Raw genomic sequence first — 17,753 nt, forward strand, 5'->3', positions numbered from 1 at the left:
CGGACGTCGTCGGCTGCACCGAGCGCCTTTGGGTCGTCGCGAGCTTGTCGCATGCGGCGCGCCAGCGTCGCCGAAGCGCCTCGGCTTGCAGGTCCCGTAGCTCGTGGCGTCTTCGTGAAGCCGATTGGTTTGGTGATGTTGGCAAACGGCACGCATGCCATTGGATGAAATCCTGTGTATGACAACGACATTTGATTCGCTCTAATAAGTCCAGGGTTGCGATGCGATTGGCCTAGAACACTATTTACACAACAAGCTAGTCACTAAGCAGCACACATCACCACGGCCAGCCCGCCAAACCAGCTTGACCGTCATACGTCTATCTTGTCGTCGCCGGTGTTCTGCCGCCTCGCTCGTTGCTAGAGAGACTCACTGATTGCGTGGGCGATATGCGTCTCATCTCATCTCAACGCCTTGCCTTGAGCAGTCCAAGGCCTCTTGGTTTGGGTTTCGGGTCTATGAGGTGCAGCCCGCCATCTCTCAACCCTCGCTACGACACGCCACCAATGCTACCTCGTGTAGGAACTCGTTCATAGTCCATAGATCCCTTTGTAGAGGCGAGAACCAACATGCTTTTACGCCAACACTTCTTGTGAATATATGCATATTGGTAAAAAGTGCAGCACGCGAGCATGAGCATGACGTGGACATCGCCTTGGACTGCCTACGAGGCTCTCAAGCTGGTTGGGGCGGGCGGCTACGGCCAGGTCTATCTCGCCCGCCACGTCGCCACCGACCACATCGTTGCGCTCAAGGCCTTGCCGCTTGCGACCAGCGACCCTGCAAGCGCTCGGCGCGAGATCGAGATTGCTGCCCACGTGCGCCACCCCAACCTCGTCCAGATCTACGAGGCCAAGTTTACGGTATCGTACCTGCTCTTGGCGACAGAGTACTGTCCGAACGGTGACCTATTCGACTACAACCAAACCTACCAGCCGCTGCCGATCCGGACGATCCGCAAGTTCACGGGGCAGATCGCGGCCGGCCTCGGTGCGCTCCACGCTGCTCACGTCGTGCACCGCGACATCAAGCCCGAAAACATCTACGTCGACTACAACGTACGTATATACCCTCATCGGATACTCGAGGCTCATGCGGCGTAGGAGAACATCAAGATTGGCGACTTTGGCATGGCGATCGTTTCCCAACGCCCGCGCCATGACGACCATTGCGGTAGTTTGGCGTTTCAAGCGCCAGAGCTCCTTCGCAAGGAGTCCTACGACCATTCGGTACGCCTCGTATACCCTCCATGGCTTCTCATGATGTGCACTAGATCGACGTATGGGCCGCAGGCGTCGTGCTCTACGAGCTGCTGACGTCCGAGTCGCCCTTCATCAACCGGTCCAGCATACTCCGTGGCGAGTTTGAAATGCCCGAGTACGCGTCGCCGCTCTTGCAAGACCTCCTTCGCGGTATGCTTGCGGTCGACCCACGTCGCCGCCTGTCGGCCGCCGCGATCGCCGCTCATCCCTGGCTCACGTCGTAGGAGAGAGACGAAGTGTTGGATCAAACATATCGCCAACGAATATACTCTCAAAGTGTTGTATCGATGGAATTGCCTAGTTTTAGGGTTGGATTAACCAAAGATGAATTCTCAGAGTGGATTCGCTCTCGAAAAGCGTATTTCGCTCGTTGCGTCGCGAGAAATACCACATTTGACGAACCAAACGCCATATTTGGCGCCAAATCCTCATGTGAAACGTCACAAATACAGAAACTCCTGCGAGCGATTGCATTGCGGGGGAGTTTCTTCTGGCGTACGTGCAACGACGCCGCGTGTTTTCCAGTCGTCGGCGTCGACGATCCCGGGAAGAGTTGAAAGGTTGATACTTTGCTATATGAAAACACAAATACTATTACTCGTCCTTAGTCGACGACGTCAATCGCAGCCCTCGTCGCTCATTCCATCTGAGCACGCTGTGTAGCGTAGCGTCGCTCACGCGTCTTTCCTCCGAATGTAGCCGCTCGAGCAAAACGACGGCTTGCAGACAAAGTGGCGGCCCACCGTGCGGAACGAGCCCTTCTTCAGGAGCAGGTACCCGACGGTCGCAAAGCCAAAGATCGCGGCAATAGCGCCGTCGCGGATGCGCAGCACCAAGTCCTCGGCGTTGTGCAGCGAGAGCGAGACGCCAATCACCATGAGCGCGACAACCGCCATCTCCATGAGGAGGTGGAAGAAGCTGTGCTGCTGCTGCATCGTAAACGGCGAGTCGGCGCGGCGGTCGACCGCGTAGTTGCCCACAAAGAGGTCCATCGCGTCTTGCCGAATGCCATCGGAAAAGTTGTTGAGGTAGTAGCGCGTGACCGAGTTGACACCGTCCTGGATCGCACCGGCCAGCGTCCGCTTCCCCGTGCGCGTAAAGTCCGTCTTGAGCGCGCCGGTACCCGCGTACATGACCGAGACCGCGTCCGCGTTGTCTGCCCACGCATTCTTAAACTGGAGCTCAAACGCCTCAAAGGGCGAGTCGAGCCAGTTGGTGATATTCGCCGTGTTGACGTTGAGCGCTTGGAGCATCGCGCGGCGGCCAATGAGGCTCATGACCACGTTCGTACGGTCAAGGTTGTCCATGCAGTTGACGCGGAAGACGCCCTTTTGCTTCTTGAGGACGCGGCCGTCGCGGTCGGCTTCAAACCAGTCGTACTTTGAGAAGCAGTCGTTGACCTGGTCCATGAGCTTGGAGAGGTTGCCCCACTGCATCTTGCGGCACTCGTGGTGGAAGTCAAACCACACGTACGTGATCGGCTCGGCAAACAAACTCGGCTTGGGCGAGAGCGCAGCGGGCGGCGACACCGTCTCGACCGAAGGCGTCGACCGGCGGAAGCGCAGGCGCGGCGACGGCGGAATGAGACCCCCCGAGTCGCCGAGAAAGCTGCCCGAGCGATCGCTGCGCTCGAGCGGCTTGTCGTCGTCCAGCGACGAGCTCGCAGTCTGCAGCGGCGACGGCGCCGACCCGTCTACCGACTGCGCATTGTACTTCTTCGCGTACTTTTGATACGCGGTGCCGAGCTGCGCTTGGTCGCGGACCGTCGCGCTCTTGCCGGCCTTGTCGATGAGGTTGACGACAGTGATGTGCCCGTACTTGGCAATGATCTGGTCGAAGTGGGCGCGGAACGCGAGCTCGTTCCAGTCGACGATCGACTCGGACGAGCTAAAGGCGTAGCGCGTCCGGGGCATGTATTTGAGCGTGACCATTTGGTCCCAGTAGAGAGGGATCGAGCCGCGGATCTGCACGTACGAGCTAATGCCGCCGTCCGGCTTGCGCATGAGCACCTCGGTCTCGGCAAAGTTGGCCGTGTGGCCGTCCTTGTCGACTCCACGGACGTTGAAGCGCGTGCCGATGCGCCGCCAGCTGCGGCGCGTGAAGAAGAAAAAGTCGAAAGCGGGTACGTCCGCGCTCAATTTGACGTTGGGCATGACCTTGACGTAGCCGTTGATGACCGGGACGATCCACTTTTCGAGCTTGAGCTTGGAGCGGAAGAAGGGCTCGAGCACCGGCTTGTTCCAGAAGAAACCTTCGTCGGCGCGCAAATGCATCGGCAGCTTGAGGCCCGATGTGCCAAACCGGCGCTGCGCCGAGAGCGTCAAGTGATACTCGAACGAGTAGTAAAAGAGCTGTGACTTGCCCATTGTTGAGAGCATGTTGAGGTACACGGCTTCGTCGTGCTTCTCCTGCTTCGTTGCCGTCGAGAGAAACTGGCGGTGCAGCGTCTCCGAGACCGGGATGAACTCGAGCTCCGTCATCTGGTAGAGCACCTCGCCGCCGGGGCCCTTGCCGACGACGCGGCTCTTCTTCATAAACGCCATGTGCGGCCCCGAGAGGAGACTATAGACACCATAGATGGCGTCGACGGGAATCGGCGGCGAGTCGTTGTCGTCCGGCACGCGCGCGACCTCGTCGAGGTCGACGAGCCCTTGGTACGGCGCGGACGTCGGCGCGGCGCCCTTGGCGGCCGAGAGGGGCGCTTCCGACGACGCGGGGCGCATGACGGGGATGCTGACCTTGAGCCATGACGACTCGCCCTTGCGGCAGTCCTCGATGAGGAGCTGGTTCGCCTTGCAGTGGACGCGGAAGAGGCTCATACTGGCCTCTGCTTGCTCGCGACGCAGCACAAATAAGAATAAGCCCCACCGCTGGGTCGTTACTTTTTCAATTCTCACCCCCTCCCCTTGAAGAGAGTCCTTGGCGAGTGCCATTTTGTATACAAATATTGAGAGGACCTACCAAAACGACGGGGTTTGGGTACCCCAGAAAAATCCGTGGAAGCGTCAACACGCAGGGACAGGCTAAAGCGCGTTTAAACAAAAAACACGCCACGTCCACCGTCGAGACCGTCGTTGATGCGGAAGCGTCCGTATGACAGACGCCAATTCGACCCCACGCCATGGCCTCGTCACTACCGCTAAATGCATCGATAGTCGCCTCCTCCGTTGCGACTGTGCGACCTATTTGCTAGTCAGTGGGTGTGAAAACGGACTTCTGGTCGGAGACGTAGAGGTCGATCGGCGCCCTCGGTGCCCGGCGTTGTAATGGGCAGGTCATGGCCGGCTTGGCGTGTTATCACTTTAGGTAATCCCATGGGGTAATCAACGAGTCTAAATCCTACTAGTTAGACTCGTCCTTGGGTGGAGCTTAAACCTCAGAACGACTCGACCGCTGCAAAATTGAATTCAGCGTCGTGCCACTTCTCTCAGGCGAGGTTTTCTGCACGCGCGGTTACGTGGCAAACACCAATACGCTTGCAACGTTGGTCACACGTTTAAACGCGTTAAACCTCCTCATGGGTTTTAGTCGCTGACGTAACGCCGTCGCATTGGTAACAAGCCGCGACTTCAGCAGCAAAGTCGCCTACGCGCCGACCGCCGCCTCGATGCTGGCGCCGAGGCCGGGCAAAGGCCGACTGCATGGACGGTCAGCGCGGCTGCGCAATGTAGGATCGCGACTGCACTTCAAGTATCGTCATCACCAGCGACGATATAGACCTGCCCCCGTCATCGCTTTGGACGCAGCCGCGCATGGCCATGGCAGTGCCACGCATGACGCGTGCGCTATCGCCGCATCATCATCCACGCAGGCCACATGCCCATCGTGCAATTGCATGCATCCATCTCAGTACCATGGTAATCGTGTAGTATTAGTCGCTGTACACTAACTAGACGGGCTGGCCGGCGAGGCGGAGGCGCTTCTGGACGAGGAGCACGGCCATGCCCCAGAGCAGGACAGTCCAGACCATCCACAGCAGCGGGAAGAGGAGCGAGTCCATGAGGCCTTTCCGGTCCTGGACGCAGTCGGGGTTCAAGATGATTTTGCCGCCGACTTCGATGCTGCCGCAGTCGGGCGCGAGCGCATCTTTGAGCGCACCGAGGAGAATGGGCGATGGTACGTCCCCAAACACGTGGATCAGCAGCGTGTTGACCGCGACGGCGAGCGCGCGGCGCGACGGCGAGACGCTGAGGAGCACTGCGATCGCCGTGCAGGACGTCGTACCAAAGAGAAAGACGAGCGCAATACCAAAGAGCACGAGGAACCAGAGCTTGGACGGGAGCGACGCCCACGCAATGAGCGACAAGCACGTACCCGCGACCATGAAGAGGAACATTTGGCGGAGCGCCATGTACTGCCGCATGGCCACGTTGGACCCGAGGTTGCGGCACGTGTAGTCGAGGATGAGGCCGCCGACCGGCGTCCCAATCGTGCCCGCCAGCACTAGTACATAAGAGCTACGTCGATGTACGAGCAGGCAAGATGAGCGTACCGACGACCGAGCCAAAGACAACGGACGCGTGCGTCTCCTTCTCAAAGAGGCCGAGTCCGATGAGAAACATAGGACCAAAGACACTGAGACCGGCGAGCGAGAACGTGAACGCGGCCGACCCGAGCACGACGAGCACGAAGACGGCGTTGTTGCTGACGGCAAAGGCCTCGTGGAAAAAGTTGGCCGGCGCCTCGAGCGTCGTCGAAGTTGAAGTTGCGGAGGGCACACTATTTGCGCCAGCATCGAGTGAGGTCGACGGCGACGTCTTGGCTTTGATTAACCGGCTGTGGTCTTCGAGGTCGTCGACGTGGGAGGTTGATGCGTCGTGCGTCATCGTCGCCTCGTCATCGTCACCGTCGTGGTGATCGTCGTCGTCGGACGGCCGGTGGACTTGGTGGTTGCCCGGGCGGTCGTACTTGGCAGGAATGCAGCAGAGCGCAATGAGCGCGAGCGGCGCCATGAGGAAGGCCTCGACGTAGAACGCCCAGCCCCACCCAAGGTTCGAGTCGGCAAAGAGCGCACCGTACTCGTACCCGACGGCGGTCCCGACCTACGCCATAGCCTCAGATCGAGATCCATCACATGCCACGTACCGAGATGCAGGCGAAGAAGACGCCAAGCCAGAGCGTCCGCGTTGCGGGCGGCGCATAGTCGTCAATGAAAGGTGGTGCAATGCATTGGAAGCTCGACTCGCCAATGCCACTGAGGATACGCCCGGCGAGGAGCACGTAAAAGCTGTTGGTTTGCTTGGCAGCGCCGCAGACGAGCACGGCGACGCACCACACGAGGAGGCCGACGCCGACGAGGCGAAAGGGCTTCATAAAGATCGAGAGATAGCCAAAGAGGAGGATGAACCCGGCGTAGCTCGCGATGAAGCTCGACGCGAGGAGGCCGAGGTAGAAGCTCTCTTGGCCGACCGTGATGTTCATCGTGGCCTTGATAAAGTACTGGAACTGCGTCGGCGCGCCGGGGATGATACCGCGGTCGACGTAGTTGAGCAGGTTGATGAGGCAGAAGAGGAAGAAGATCCACGTCGTCGTCGCGCTCGACGGCCGGCCGACCACGACCGTCTTGACCTTGGCCATTGGCATCAACTGTGGTGTTTCTTCGACTGTTGTTTACGGAAAAAAACACCTTGCGCACGTGGCTTTCTAGTGTATAAAACACCGCCAAAAATTGCCACTGTTTGAAACACTTCCGAACAAGATCAAGATCGGCGGGATGGGCGCAGCAGCAAGTCAGCAGGTCGCACTCGGGCAAGGCAGGCATCTGCAGTTCGACACAAAAACCAAAGACAATAGTTTATCGCTAGTAGCAGTATATAACATTGGTAGCTACATGCCTCCTGTCCAACGACCCACCGCCTTTGCGATCCCTGCAGTATGGATGCTGGGTGCGAGCGACCATGGCGACAGGTGGCAGCACGTTCAAGTAGCTTCGGTCGCCGGCAACCTCCCGCGTCGAGCTCTCGCGTCGCTGCAGCGGCAATGACAGGCTCGTCGGTCATAATGGAAAACGCCTAGTCCTAGTCGGACAAGAGCAGCCGGGCGTGGCTGGCCAGGCCGTGGAGCTCGGCGCAGGCGGCGCGACGCTTTTGTGCAATGTCATCGGCGCGCAAGACGCCATGCAGCGTCCGCGCCAGCACGCCTGCAACGGCCATATCGATGCCGCCGTCCAAGCGCCGATGGGCGCGGACAAGCGCATGGTGCAGGCCCGCACTGGCCTTGCGCCGCGTCGGTGCAAACGTTGCCAGCACATGGGCGGTGCGCGCCGTGAGCATTTGCGTCGCCGCCGCACGGGCCGCCACCTTCTTGTCGGCGTGGTGGCGCCATAGCCGCAGGAGACTTGTCGCTGTCACTTGGCGTAGGCGAAAGCGCGCGGTATGCAGCACGGCCACGCGTTGCTGTGCCAAGGTACCGCATCGCGCCAACGCGCGGGCCGCATCGCGCTGACGGTGGGCAAAGAGTTGGCGCTTGGCATGGGCGCCCCACGCCGTCCAGCAACATTGGTTGGCCGCCGTAAAATGGTCTGCGTGCACGAGACGCTGGCGCTCGAGCTTGGCTTCGACGTCGCGTGGCGGGATCTTTTCTTTCACAACGTCAAAGAGTAGAGTGAGCGAGGCGTAGCGTAGCGTCCACGCGACAGAGACCAGGGCCTCGACCGACGCCGACTTGTCCAGAAACCACTTGCGCAGCGTAAGCAGCGCATTTAGCACGTCGCTGCCTTTTGAAAGCGTCTGTGTCGGAAGCGCGAGCACTTTTTCAACCAATCGATGCGTCGCGTCCGAGGTGGCAAGGAGGCGGTCGGACGCCTCGTAGAGCGCCCAGAGCTCTGCCGTTGCGTCCGGCGACGACGACGTCGTGATCCACCGCGCCTTCATCGCCGGCGATGCGTTCTGAAGCAGTAGGATCAGCATGCGCATGTTGACCGAGAGGCCGCCGGGGCACTTGTGCTCATAGAACGTGTCGTCGGTGGGAAACGTCCCGTCCATGTCGAGCGGGTGGACGCAGGCAAAGCGCGGCGGATACGTGCGTCGAAATTCGTGTAGCGCTGCGTACCGCGCGTCGGCAACTGCCGCCACGACCGCCTCGTGCGACGCGGCGTCGAGCGCGTCCGGTACAGACAGAGTGTACTTGAAAAGCGATATTTTGGACATTGCGCGCTTGACCTTGGCCTCCCGCTGCAGCCGCATTTGGCCCTCCTTCGTCTGCACCAGCGCATGGTGCGTGGTCACGGCAAGCTCTTGGCCGCGCAAGATGGCCGCCGACTCCATGCGTCGCCGCCGCACCTCGGCGGCCATCGGAAGCGCTCGGTTGCGCGCGACGGCAAAGTCGACGTAGGCATTGATCGCGGCTTGTCGCGCGGCCGACGCGACGGCTCGGACATTGCGCCGGACGGCGAGACTCTTGCCAAAGGCTTGGAGGCGGCGGATCGCCTGCACCTTGGTGCGTTTCCTATCCGGATACGAATACGTGGCATCCCCACGTGCGTTTTGTTTGACAAACAAGATCTTACACACGGGCCGTTTGGCGGGCAGACGTGACGCGCCGCCACGTGGCTTGAAGGCGCGTGCACGCACGGTGCTCTAAACGAGCGCGTCGTCGGTCTAGCACCGCGTGTTGCCATCCGCGAAAGTAGTAGCCTCTTGCTTGGACGACCGCAGCCGCAAAGAGCCGCTCAGCACGCGTGCGCTGCCACGTGTAGTGCCGCCACGCACCAAAGACTGTGCGGCGTACCGAGCTCCAGAAGCGCGCGAGCTTTGCTTTGATCTTTGCGTTTTTTGCATCGCGGCAGGTCATTGCGTGGCGGTACCACTGGTGGAACGTCCGTTCTTGGAGCGACGCGCAAAAGGCGGCCATGATACGGCGGACGCGGCATGCGCGGTCGGCGACACTGCGCCAGCCGCGCACGAGGCGTCGCATCAGCCGCAGCATGGCCACGTGGTACGAGCACAGGATCGGAACATACCGGCGCCGGACGCATTGGCCGCGCCGAAGTGCCTGGAAAATCGCGGCCGCGCGGTGCTTTCTGGCGACGCGACGGGGTCCGTAGACGCTGTAAAAGGCTTCGACACGACGCGTCGCAGCGCGGAGTCGCTGTGCGTAGAGACGTCCGGGGCGGCTGGTCGCGTTGAAATCGTCTTCGAGGAGTGGTTTGTACCGGAGTGCAGCGTCGACGTACGCAATGTAGTCGGCTTTGCGCTCGATCGCGTCGTTGTACGCGGCGTGGAGTGTGCTCAAATGGTCTTCGCGCGCCAGATGCCACTGCTCCCGGTGCAAGTGCGCCTCCGCCTCGAGCGATGTAAGCTGCGCTTGTGTGCGGCGCTCGGCCGCGAGCGCTTGGTCAGCGCGGCGAATGTGGGCGTCGCCAAATGCGGTCTTTGGGAGGTGGAAGAGCCGGAGGTGCTTGGTGGTGTTGGCGAGCGCCAGGCCAAGCGCTGCCGGCCGCACGTAAATGGTCTCCATGGCCGCTTGTCGTTTTGCTTGGATCTCGCGCACGGAGGCGTCCAACATGGCGTGGACGGCAACGACGACATACGGGACGGGCAGCCTACGACACGACTGTGTGTCCATTTTGAAATTGCACTACACTGGGCTACCGAGCGCTAAGGGCTGTGTCCTGGAAGAGATGCACGCACTGCGCCGAGGTGGTGGCGGTCTGTTGCTGAAGGGTTTTCTCGAGTCGCTCGAGCTGCGCGAGTCGGTGCGCCGGCACAAGCGCAAAGCCGTTGGATACTGTCGACAAAGTAGCGGACGATGACGTCGGTAGCGTCAGCGGGTGGCAGTGAGCAGCTGCCAGTGCAACCTCGGTCGCCTCGATCTCGTCTTGGTTCATGTGGGCGAGCGGCGCAGCAAGCGCGGGTACGCTAAACATGCGCGGGTTGTGCGCGTACAAGGACGAGAGAAGGTGCTCTTGCTTGGGATGCGACGCGGCCCACCACACTTGCTGAATCGAGGCGTGCGGAGTGCGGAAAGCCTCGAGCGGCGAGCTAGCGCAGCGACAGATTAGGATATGAATTGATTCAAAACGGAGGCACCGTACAGAACGGACGGCGATCGCGGTTTGTGGCGGCGGTGCGGTAGCGCGGCCGCCATCATGGACGGGTACGGCCGCGACTTGCCGGTGCTCTCGTCGCGCCCACGCTTGCTGCCCATGCTCACCTCCGCCAAGCGTTACGCGTTTCGGCTCCATGACAAGTTGTCCATAGTATCCTTCGAGGTACACGTATAGCGTCAACCTCGGCTCGTTCCTAGTCGCCCTCTTGGCACTAGGTATGGTTCTGTTGACCAGGAAGAGCACCGCAGGCGGTACATAACACGGTCCGCGAGTACTATCGTTGCAGGGACTGTATCAAACAACTAGACGTTGGTTGTCCAAAAACTAAATTCAAAATCACACAACCCTACGCCTTCTTGTTGGGGAAGGACGCGACGATCTCGGCAAACGGGTGGGGGCCCGTAAAATCGTCATGGTGCTGCTTGCGCGTCGACGACGTGAGCAGCGAGTAGTCAAAGGCCGGGTACGTGGCCTTGTTGGCTGCATACGACCGGTCGTCCCAGGCAATGTCAAACGAGTTGACAAAGAACTGACCAAATTGCGTCGAGTACCGGCGCACTAGGTGGCATAGCTCCATACGATCGCCACGCTGAGCCATGAAGGACGTACCTGCGTCGTACGAGATGAAGTAGAAGCCACAGCGGTCCGTGTCATTCTCAAGCACTGTCTTGGGTCTGCAGACAACAGCATAAGTCATAATACACCGGCGACGACTCACCGGAGCGTGCGTGCGAGCTGACTGTCCAGCATCGGGACGAGGCAGTAGTCGCGGGCGGTACCAGCCTTCGGGTTGTACTCCCACACGCACATGAGCGTCATGCGGTCGCCCCAGTCGGTCGTGTTGCGCACAAAGTACGTCGTGTCGGCGTTAACGAGACATTGCGAGCTGTCGGTGCAAGCGAGTTCGAGCGGCTGGACGTTCATCTTCGCAAACCCCTGCGTCGTCACCGAGAGGCAGTCTTCAATGCCCTTGTTGTACGACGTTGTGCCGTTGCTGCCCGGCGTCACGAGGAGCTCGTCGGCGTTGCCGCACATGTACCAGTTGGTCGGGCTAGACACACCACTGAGTCCCGGCGACACGTATAACCCTAGCCCTACTTATAGCTGTTGGGGCAGATCGTGCGCTCTTCCCAGTCCGAAATCTCCTACGCGTATACATGACAACTTGTACAAGGTAGAGGGCGGTACCTGGAGCCAGTACTTGAGCGTGTGGCTGCCCTGGCTCGGGCCGTCGGCCCACGAGTTTTTCAAAATGAAGCCGCCGACCTCGCCTTCATGGTTGAGGAACGCGTCGTTGTAGCCGACGAGGTGCATCGCGTGGCCGCCTTCGTACGCCAAGCCGCGATGCGCGTAAAACTCGCCTTCCATGTTGGGGTTGCGGCTGCCCGGCGCGGGGACGCAGCACGTGGTCATGGCCATGTCGCTCGGACATAAGGTGCACTTGTCGGACGTCAACTGGCAGTGCGGGTCCTTGAGAAACGGGCCAATGCAAGGGTAGTAGTGCAAGGACGTAGCGACGGGTGTCGAGAGCGCCATCGCCTTGTTTTGCCGAAACATCTCGCGCTTGATGGTCAAGTCGTCGTAGTACGTGTCCATTGAGCGAACGTCAAACTTGATCGGGTTCGTCGCCAGCGCCGCGTCGAGGCCGGGACACACCGAGTTGTTGCCATCGTGGATCGTGTACGGGCACACGGAGATGGGCAGCACCGACTCTTTGAGGCCTTCCTTGAGGTAGTAGACGTCGTAGTTCTCGCCGCCTTCGGTCGTTTGGTTCCAAATCTGTGCAATCAGAAAATGAGATCATAGTGTGCGAGAAAGGACGCTTTACAAAATCGCCACCGACGCGGCAGTCCTTTTGCTGCGGCGAGTTGGCCTCGCCCGTGCAGAGCTTCATGATCTCGATGCCATACGCCTGTATGCAACCTTGAGCACAAATCGAAGCGGACGAAGATGGAGGATTGTTTGTACCTGCTCGGAGAACGCCACGTACTCGTCCGGCGCGAGCCAGCCGTTGCGCACGCCGTGTTCGCGGTACGACCACTCCAAGAGCGCAATGGTCGAAAAGTCCCAGCACGTGCCCCGGCGAGCTTGGTCCTGGCGCGGCGTGACATACTGAACGGCAAACTTGGGCGGGAGCGACGCGACCGAGAGTTGCTGGGCGGCTTGGGCCGCCTGGACCGACCGCAGTTGCGTGAGCGAGTCATTGACGCGGCTGCCGACGAGCACGATGCCGCCGAGGACGAGCACGTTGACGCCAATGAAGGCGCCGCCGGCAACCCACGTCCAGCGCGAGAAGCGCGGGGTGCGGCGTGGGCTGACTTGGATCAGCCCCTCTTCCGAGCCATACTTGAGCGGGACGCGTGCGGTGGCCATGTTGTTGTCGGTGCTGGCAAAATGCAAACTGAGCGAAGAAGATCGCAATGTTGGCAGAGAAGCCAAGTGGAGTCAACAGGTGCAGCGTGGTGGCGAGAGAAGTGAGTAAACGAAGCCACGACTTGTCTGAGTACAGCTGGAGCGCATCGCGCTCGGCGTTTGCTGCCCACACGAAGGCGTCGACCGTGCCATCACACAGTGGGATTTTCGTTTGGTATTTGTTGAAGTCGATGTTGAAGTGCAGCGGCGAGACTGCCCATGGAAGCTCGGACAGAGTCGGTGCTTCGAAGTAGCTGCCGTCGCCGACGCGCGCCTTGATCGTGCTTGACGTCACCGCAGCGACTGCAACGAGCTTGCGCCGTAGCCACTCGTGGGCTCGAGCTGATCTCATTCATCTGGGTGCGTGCGACACGGGCGGAGAACGCACCGTCGTCCGCGCAAGTGGCCAAGTTCGCGTCCGCAGTGACCTCCAACGACTCCACTGGCAGGCGTGCAGGATATAGCCACTGCTAAGTGCTACCATAATGGTCTCGTTGATTCAAGGTCTCAAGGTGGCGGCTGCAAGGCGAGCCCACATCGATTCATCCCGCCGGCGCCTTTTCATTGCTACGCGTTGAAAGCAGCTTGTCGAGCGCCAAGTCCGCAAGAATCTTCCGGCGGCGGATCCGGATACACGTTATCCGGACTTGCCACATACGGCTTGGGATCATTTTCGAATTGCGCAATCTTCCAGCATGAGCGGCCCGTTGCGCATCGGTATGTTTGGCTGCGGCACGGTCGGCGGTGGCGTCTTTGAGATCTTAACCTCGCGCCTCCAGTACCTCCGCAGCGTCGGCGTCGACGCCACGGTCGCTGCCGTCTGCGTCCGCAACACGGCCAACCCGGCGCTCAAGTCGCTCCTCGCTGGGCATGCGACCACGGTCACGTCCAAGTACGACGACATCCTCGAGGACCCATCGATCAACTGCGTGATTGAGCTCATGGGCGGCGTCACGGACGCGAAGGACGTTGTCTTCAAGGCGATCGCCAAGAACAAGCACGTGATCACGGCCAACAAGGCGCTTATCGCCAACTTTATGCCCGACCTCACGGCGCTCCTTGCCGCGCACCCGAGCGTGCGCTTTGGCTACGAAGCCTCGGTGTGCGGCGGCATCCCGATCATCCACACGCTCCAGAGCTCGTACACGGGCGATGGCATCCAAGAGATTGCTGGCATCATGAACGGCACGACCAACTACATGCTCTCCAAGGTACATTTCCTCTTCTTCTGGACGTGATAGACTCCTGCTTTATGACCTTAGATGGAGAAGGAAGGTGCGTCGTACGATGCAGTCCTCAAGGAGGCGCAGGACTTGGGGTTTGCCGAGGCCAACCCGAGCGCCGACGTCGACGGCTACGACGTCCAAGCCAAGATTGCGATCCTCGCCAAGCTCGGCTTTGGTTGCCACGTCGCGCCGGCCAGCATCCCGACCACGGGCATCACGCGCATCAAGACGATCGATTTCGAGTACGCCAAGCTCATGGGCGCGACGATCAAGCTCCTCGGTATCGCAAAACAGTCGAGCGCCGACGCGATCTCGGTGTTTGTGTCGCCTGTCGTCGTGCCCACGACCAACGTCATTGGTACGGTCCACGGCGCGAGCAACATTGTCAACATTGTCTCGGCCAACTGCATCAACGGCGCGTACGTGGGCCAGGGCGCTGGCCGCTTCCCGACTGCCAACTCGGTCGTCAACGACATTGTGCGGCTTGCGCAGACGGTCGTGCCCGTCCCTGCGTTTGGCAGCAACCGCAACGTCTCGATCCAAAACGACTACGAAGGCCGGTTCTATGTGCGCGTGCGGCTCGCGGACGGTCTTGGCATTGTCCGCCTCATTGGCACGCACGCCGAAGAGGCCGGCATCTCGATCGACTCGATCCTGCAGCTCCCGATCACGGACCGCAACAACGTCGACACGGTCGTGACAACCGACCTCGCCAAGGTGTCGCAGGTCCAGCACATGTGCGACGCGCTCGCCAAGCTGCCGTTCGTCCAGGAGACGCCGCTCTTCCTCCCGATCTTGTAATACTACTACTACAAAGACGATGCGTCTGACATGGTTGCGTCTACTATCTGCCACGTTGTTAGAAGCAACCGTGTCGTATCGCATACTAGAGCCGATGTGGCAGAACAGGTTTGTACCCGAGCCCTACCCTAACCCTACCTCAAGTCCGAAACCATAGCGAACCCTTCTTCGAGCCAAGACGCCACGCTGTCGGTGGTGCTAAAAAGACTTGGAACATGCGACCAACGAGTTGCGATGTATGGGAGCTGAGTGCCATACGCATTATATCTACCACTGGATCACAGATGCGTTGGCATTTTGGTGTCTGTGTTTGCAAATACTCGATTTGGCTCAAAAGCTTTACTATTGCTGTTATCGTTAAGCTACCAAGGTAAGAAAGCACCTTAATAGTAGTGGTGGGAGGCGCAGATGGCACGGGTGTCGGCCCCGGAAACTCGCCGTCGACCTCGAGATTATCAGCGTCAGAAAATCGGGCTTGATGGTGCGCCAAGATTCTTTCGGCCGCGTAATCGTCGGGGGCGTACGAGAAGTCGGGCACCGGAAACAAGGTTTCGCACCGGGCGCTGTGTTGATCTCCGTAGTCGCGGCCTTGACTTGAGTCGTCGCCGAGGCCTCGGTCGTCCGACGCTGCGTGGTTTTGGCCCCGGCCGTCGTTGCTGTGGCGCCCACCGCTGTGGGGCTCGCAGCTGCAATCTTGACGGGCTCCTTGCCCCGTTGCGTTGAGTTGGCGGTTTTCTTCTTCGCTTGGCGCGCGTCTTGCAACGCCACCGCGATTTGCGCGATCCGCTCTTGAATAAACTCGTCCTCGCGAGCGACCATGACCTATGCAATATACACCTTCTAGCAACACGCAACCCACCCACCCAGATAGTCATACCTTCGAGATGCACTTGCCGATGAGGTTGATCTTGATCTTCTTGCTTTTGCCGATGGGAAGGCCGAGCTTCGTGCACGTTCAATTGTCGGTCACTCAAGACCAAGCCGTGGGCTTGCGCAGTCGGGCGAAAAGCGCCTTGAGCTCTGCCGCCTAACAGTGTGTTGGCACGTGCGTTACAGTGATCGCGCGAATGCTTACGTGATCTGGCGGCTTGTCGTGGCGAGCAGCCAATGGCGCTGGCGCGTGTTGAGGAGCGACTCCTTTCGCAGAAAGGCGCACTGCGTCGAGGGCTTGGCGTGGTCTTAGCCGTCGTGGGTGTGGGCGCCGCGTCTAGCGCGGGACGCTTCGTCTGTAGCGAGCATGAGGCGTGGACAAGAGGCGGGTGCATTATGTGTACCTCGGTGACCTTGTCCTTGCGTGTTGTCGATCGTACTGCGGTGCTGGAAATCTGGTACTGAGGGGATTTGAACCCGGAGTTTGTATACCCTGCGTTTTCACTTCGTTCGGCACCCAAAAGAATATAAACATATGTATGCCGCTACAAACCTCGACATGTATCGATCATGTGTTGCTCATCATCTACAGTGAACGGCCCTGCATGAATGGGCCAAAGGACCTCAGATGCATTCTGGAAGGTTTTTGGCACCTTGACACCAAGGTTGGAAGCAAGTAATGCGCTACATCCTGGTGGGAAAGCGAAGATTTCGCGATACCCTTATAACAATAGAATAGTGTTAGATGCTCCCGCGACTCGCGATACCCTGCGATGTCAAACTGCATCGCTCTGAGGCATGAGCGGTAACGTTTTAGCGCCAAAACGGTCGTCGATTTGGGTGTGTTTAGCCTTTTCCGGAGTCATCCGGTTACCCGTCGCAGTCGGCAATGGATTTTCGCAAGCTCCTGCGTGAGGCGAGAGCCGAGGCTGCCCGCGACCGCGCTGGCCGCCAAGATGTGGCGCCCGAGCGCCCGACGCCTGCTCTCGAGCAGCCTTTGACAGAGCAGCCGCTGCCGCCACCCTTTGACTTGGCGCCACGGTACGCCATGTCGACTCATCCCAGGTCTGTAGTTCGCTTGTGGTAGGCCTACGCTGTCGCTGCCAGCTCATGCCATTCAAGACGGTACCATCTACTACATTCCCAACTGGATTTCAGTCGAAGAAGAGCCCAGCGTCCTCGATCAAGTGCATGCAGCGGCGCCGTCCGCGTGGGTACAGCTCAAGTACCGGCGCCTGCAGGTCTGGGGTGGCAGCGTCACAACGACATACGAGCCGGAGCCACTGCCTCGCTGGCTGCAGGCGCTGTCGAGTGGCCTCGTGGAAGCCGGTGTCTTTGCGGCCAGCGAGACACCCAATCACGCGCTCATCAACGGTGGGTCCATGCGTCGTTTCTCTATCTTGGGCTCAAGCAATGTCCTGTAGACTATGCTCCTGGCGACGGCATCTTGCCGCACGAAGACGGCCCGATGTACTACCCGCTCGTAGCCATTCTGAGTGCGGGCGCATCTGGGCGCATGACGTTCCAGCGCCATCGTGAGACGACGCCAAACGATGTCCCGGTTCATTTGACGCTCGACCGACGCAGCCTCTTGGTCTTCACGGGCGAGGCGTACACCAAATACCTCCACAGCATCGACAACGTCGATGACGAGCACGGTGTCAACCATCGCATCTCGCTCACGATCCGCCACGTCCGTCCACCGTCTACGGCGTGCTAAGATGTGGCCTTCTTGGTTGTTTCTATCGCTTTGCTTCCCGGTTTTTCGAGCGCAGGTGCGAGTACTGGAAAGCCTTAAAAAATTGCGTGTGGCCCAGGTGGTATTCAACGCACTGAACGCCATATTTGGCGCCAAAAATATTGTTTGAAAGGTCCTAAATACAAAAACTAATATTCTCCATCGCGTGATTGCATTGCGGTCAACTAACTTCTTGCCTACTTGCATCGATGCAGCGCAGGTAGCTAGTGCTACGGAGCATCGGCGATTGGTTTGAGTGCCAGGTCGTTTTCAACGCACTGAACGCCGTATTTGGCGCCAAAAATATTGTTTGAAAGGTCATGAATACAGAAACTAATATTCTCCATCGAGCGATCGCACTGCTTTGGATTTGATTTGTGCAAACTAGCATCGAT

The 17,753-nt window shown here is 59.5% G+C and overlaps 7 protein-coding genes across 8 annotated transcripts; 3 read left to right on the forward strand and 4 right to left on the reverse strand.

Moving 5' to 3' along the window:
* Positions 1–632: 632 nt before the first annotated feature.
* SDRG_00305 (serine/threonine protein kinase) lies at positions 633–1,486 on the forward strand (the record flags this gene model as incomplete). Its single annotated transcript, XM_008605776.1, has 3 exons — positions 633–1,058; positions 1,104–1,229; positions 1,274–1,486. The coding sequence occupies 3 exons, from the start codon at positions 633–635 to the stop codon at positions 1,484–1,486; spliced, it is 765 nt and encodes a 254-aa protein (XP_008603998.1).
* Positions 1,487–1,822: 336 nt separating this feature from the next.
* SDRG_00306 (hypothetical protein) lies at positions 1,823–4,107 on the reverse strand. Its single transcript, XM_008605777.1, has one exon. It carries the CDS (start codon positions 4,079–4,081, stop codon positions 1,937–1,939), a length of 2,145 nt encoding a protein of 714 aa, XP_008603999.1. The 5' UTR covers positions 4,082–4,107; the 3' UTR covers positions 1,823–1,936.
* Positions 4,108–5,096: 989 nt separating this feature from the next.
* On the reverse strand, positions 5,097–6,854 carry SDRG_00307 (hypothetical protein). Its single transcript, XM_008605778.1, has 3 exons — positions 6,348–6,854; positions 5,755–6,304; positions 5,097–5,705 (listed from the first exon to the last, which is right to left on the reverse strand). Exons 1-3 carry the CDS (start codon positions 6,843–6,845, stop codon positions 5,152–5,154), a joined length of 1,602 nt encoding a protein of 533 aa, XP_008604000.1. The 5' UTR covers positions 6,846–6,854; the 3' UTR covers positions 5,097–5,151.
* A 425-nt stretch (positions 6,855–7,279) lies between these two features.
* Positions 7,280–10,438, reverse strand: SDRG_00308 (hypothetical protein; the record flags this gene model as incomplete). The annotated part of the gene is made up of 4 exons (XM_008605779.1): positions 10,297–10,438; positions 9,854–10,243; positions 8,770–9,804; positions 7,280–8,708 (listed from the first exon to the last, which is right to left on the reverse strand). Exons 1-4 carry the CDS (start codon positions 10,407–10,409, stop codon positions 7,280–7,282), a joined length of 2,967 nt encoding a protein of 988 aa, XP_008604001.1. The 5' UTR covers positions 10,410–10,438.
* A 151-nt stretch (positions 10,439–10,589) lies between these two features.
* Positions 10,590–12,695, reverse strand: SDRG_00309 (hypothetical protein). The gene is made up of 7 exons (XM_008605780.1): positions 12,280–12,695; positions 12,140–12,223; positions 11,500–12,090; positions 11,410–11,456; positions 11,030–11,362; positions 10,921–10,985; positions 10,590–10,869 (listed from the first exon to the last, which is right to left on the reverse strand). Exons 1-7 carry the CDS (start codon positions 12,682–12,684, stop codon positions 10,658–10,660), a joined length of 1,737 nt encoding a protein of 578 aa, XP_008604002.1. The 5' UTR covers positions 12,685–12,695; the 3' UTR covers positions 10,590–10,657.
* A 708-nt stretch (positions 12,696–13,403) lies between these two features.
* Positions 13,404–15,080, forward strand: SDRG_00310. 2 transcript variants are annotated; one of them, XM_008605782.1, is made up of 3 exons: positions 13,404–13,934; positions 13,986–14,858; positions 14,908–15,080. In XM_008605782.1, exons 1-2 carry the CDS (start codon positions 13,419–13,421, stop codon positions 14,748–14,750), a joined length of 1,281 nt encoding a protein of 426 aa, XP_008604004.1. In that variant the 5' UTR covers positions 13,404–13,418; the 3' UTR covers positions 14,751–14,858; positions 14,908–15,080. The 2 variants fall into 2 exon arrangements, with proteins under 2 accessions (XP_008604004.1, XP_008604003.1); XM_008605781.1 differs by having other exon boundaries at positions 13,986–15,080.
* Positions 15,081–16,509: 1,429 nt separating this feature from the next.
* Positions 16,510–17,539, forward strand: SDRG_00311 (hypothetical protein; the record flags this gene model as incomplete). The annotated part of the gene is made up of 3 exons (XM_008605783.1): positions 16,510–16,661; positions 16,708–16,994; positions 17,045–17,539. The coding sequence occupies 3 exons, from the start codon at positions 16,510–16,512 to the stop codon at positions 17,338–17,340; spliced, it is 735 nt and encodes a 244-aa protein (XP_008604005.1). The 3' UTR covers positions 17,341–17,539.
* Positions 17,540–17,753: the final 214 nt, after the last annotated feature.

Source organism: Saprolegnia diclina (assembly GCF_000281045.1).
Source record: "Saprolegnia diclina VS20 unplaced genomic scaffold supercont1.1, whole genome shotgun sequence".
Lineage (NCBI taxonomy): Eukaryota > Oomycota > Saprolegniomycetes > Saprolegniales > Saprolegniaceae > Saprolegnia > Saprolegnia diclina.